Source organism: Lottia gigantea, assembly GCF_000327385.1.
Source record: "Lottia gigantea unplaced genomic scaffold LOTGIsca_559, whole genome shotgun sequence".
In the NCBI taxonomy this organism is placed as follows: domain Eukaryota; kingdom Metazoa; phylum Mollusca; class Gastropoda; family Lottiidae; genus Lottia; species Lottia gigantea.
Genome location: NW_008709917.1, coordinates 7222 through 10456, shown reverse-complemented (window position 1 = coordinate 10456; position 3235 = coordinate 7222). Strand labels below are relative to the sequence as shown.

General features: G+C 30.4%; 1 protein-coding gene across 1 annotated transcript in view; it reads right to left on the bottom strand.

Moving 5' to 3' along the window:
• The window catches only part of LOTGIDRAFT_175929 (hypothetical protein), a gene marked incomplete at both ends in the record, with an annotated part of 5819 nt that extends 3776 nt beyond the window's left edge, over nucleotides 1-2043 (bottom strand). The window contains 2 exons of the mRNA XM_009063140.1: nucleotides 152-338; nucleotides 1978-2043. Of these exons, the coding sequence (XP_009061388.1) occupies nucleotides 152-338; nucleotides 1978-2043 (253 nt within the window). The remainder of the gene's footprint in view (nucleotides 1-151; nucleotides 339-1977) is intronic.
• Nucleotides 2044-3235: the final 1192 nt, after the last annotated feature.

Sequence of the window (3235 nt, the reverse complement as noted above, 5' to 3'; positions counted from 1 at the left end):
AAATCTGATTTAGCATTAAAATCTTTCAGCGATATTGTTATTTTCATTTCATTCGATTTCGATTGTTCACATTCCTATCTGGCTTTTTTAGTTTCGGGTTCAATTTCCTCTTCCTTTTCATTCAAATATTGGTGCTGAACACAAAACTTACTAGGAACCTGATTGCTTCCTCCAAACAACGGAGAATTCGGGCAACACTGTACAATTCTAGGCATCCCAAATTTAAGATGTACGTTCACTTTAGGCGCTTTACACATTGGTCTTCTAAGCTTCTCATTGCCATCGATGGACACATAACCTTCTTTACACCCTTTCTGTTCACATACATGTTCCATCCTCTGAAAAATATAAATATAACAAATTAAAATTAGACCTGTACGACACAGATCTGTCAGATTCCGAGCTGTTAAACATTTTCATCTATTGTAACTATTGTGTTATTTAAGGATTGAATGTAGAATTTTTTGCGTTTCTTTTGCAATGCCATTCATGGAAGATTTAATACTTGATAACGTCCATAACTCCAATAAACGCAAAGAAAATTAAAATTCAATTGAAGAAATAGCTTACATTTAACAAGCTAAATAATTATCTTTAACTGACATTTAAAAATAGATAGAATATTAATAAAGAACACTATTATAGATATGTTACTCCTTCCTTTGATTTTAGCTACGTTTCATTTCGCATACAGGAATCTTTATTGCCCCTTATCTGATGTACATTTGATTTGATTGAAAGACTATTATGACAGTTGTATTTTTCTGTTTAGGGTTATGACCTAGTTTACACCTGTTATAAATGTATTGTTGACAGTATTACATAATCCTTATAACACCCATCCTTATAACACCTTTATAATCTCTGTAATTAGAGTATAATTTATTTTAATAAAGTGTTGAATTTTGTTTTTGCATAGTGATTTATTTATTGCTTTAAAACTGTAAATTTGTTCATTATCAAACTTTTCGAATTTTTTCTGTGAGATGAATAGAAGTCAAACTAGACCTGTTCGCTACAGATCTGACAGCTTCCGAGCTGTTGTGTATACGTTCTATTGTAACTATTGGGTAATTTAGGAATTGAATATAAATTTTTGCGTTTATCATGCAAGATTTAATATGTGACAATCTGACGTCCATATCGCCAATAAACGCAAAGATTCAATCAAAGAAATAACTTATGTTTAGCAAGCTAATTAACATCTTAATGTGACATTTACACGTTAGCTAGAACACTATAATAAAGAACACTCTTATAGTACTTCTTCCTTAATTTTGCAACGCTTCAATTCACATACAGGAATCTTTATCAAGCTGTTGACTTGTTACATAACCCTTTTAACACTGATTGTAGAATTAGTCTTATTAATAATTAAAGTATATTTAAAGTAAAATTTGTATATATGTATAATGATTGATAATGTTTTTAAGCTGTGAATTTGTAGTTATAAATCTGTTCAAAAATATCTAAATAGCTAAACTCGAAAGCTGTAAATATTTTCTTTTAAAAAATCAAGTGTTTAACTTTAGTTATATTACAGGGATAATAGACTGTTGAGTTGAACCTTTGACCTGTAATTTAGCCAGAGAACAATTAATCTGATTTTGTAATTTTATTTATTTAATTTGCAAAATATTTTCATTTTGATTTTTAACATACTTCCAATTGAAGATGTGAATTTGCAATTTAATTACCCGTTGGAATTTTTTTGATATCTTAATTAGAACTCAAACTAGCAATGTCTCTTATAAATTGCAAATACGAATTTTGGGAAAATAATTCATTTTCAAAACCCCATAAAATCAAAAGTAATCTACCAAAATGACAAATGAAGGTATCAAATGAACGTAGATCCAAAGACGCTATTTTGGCTGAAGGTAAAGAGTCGAAGAAGGTCAAGGTTAAAAGTTATCAGCCTTCGTATTCAAGGCCTATCAGAAAAAACTTTGACCAGTTTGGTATATTATCTGGAACATGCTGAGTAGCAAAACACAAATATTCCAATTCGAAGAGATCTATTTTGATACACGTAGATTCCATGTCTGTATAAATGCCTCTCAAAGCTCAACAGTTACTTATATATGGTGTCATCCGACATAAACAATTAAGGATAGACAAAGAGAGATGACAATACCCAAATAAAATCATGGATCAAATGATAGACAAAGAGAGATGACAATACCCAAATAAAATCATGGATCAAAGGATAGACAAAGAGAGATGACAATACCCAAATAAAATCATGGATCAAAGGATAAACAAAGAGAGATGACAGGTTTGCTTTGTTAATTAGATAGTAAAACAGATTGCTTTGTAACAAATTAATAATGATTATGATGATGACTTCTTCGGAAATTAATTTCAATTAATCAACAGATTATAGGATTAAAATGTATTCTTTTATATGTTCCTTAGATGTCTATGGCTTCTATGTCTTAGCCTATATATAAATTAAATCCAGATTCTTTTGAATTTTTTATTACCATATTCAATAATAACTTTTAAGATTTGATGACATTCACAAAAATCATACATTTTTAAGCACATATAAAATTCAAATACAATAAGAGGTTTTAAGCACATTTTGACATTACAAAAATCAGACATTCTTTTCAATTCAGCATCTAATATTGTTTCATTTTTTGTCCGCTGGGGTTTTTTTAACTAGAGTGGGGCTTTTGTCAGCCATTCATATAAATCATGTTGGTTATTTAATAATTTTGGTGCTTATTGTATGATATCATCATACATCATGATATTATCGTTTGTCAATACGTCAGTATTAACGAGTGTCATTCAAATAATGAAAAGCGCCAAAAAGCTACTAATAGCTGATTCCAATAGAGCCATAGTCAATAAAATAGCGGCTACAGCTATTCTAACCGCCCTAATATACAAGAGCGCTAAAATAGCGGCTATTAGCTAATATTAATAAAATGACCACAACCATACCACGGGAAAACGCTAAAATAGCGGCTACAGCTATTCTAACCAGACTATTTTAGAAAAACTCTCAAATAGCGGCTACAGCTATTCTAACTGGACTATTTTAGAAAAACTCTCAAATAGCGGCTACAGCTAGTCTAACCAGGCTATTTTAGAAAAGGGCTAAATTAGCGCATACAGCTATTCTAACTGGACTATTTTAGAAAACTCTCAAATAGCGGCTATGGCTATTCTAACCAGGCTATTTTAGAAAAGGGCTAAATTAGCGCATACAGCTATTCTAACT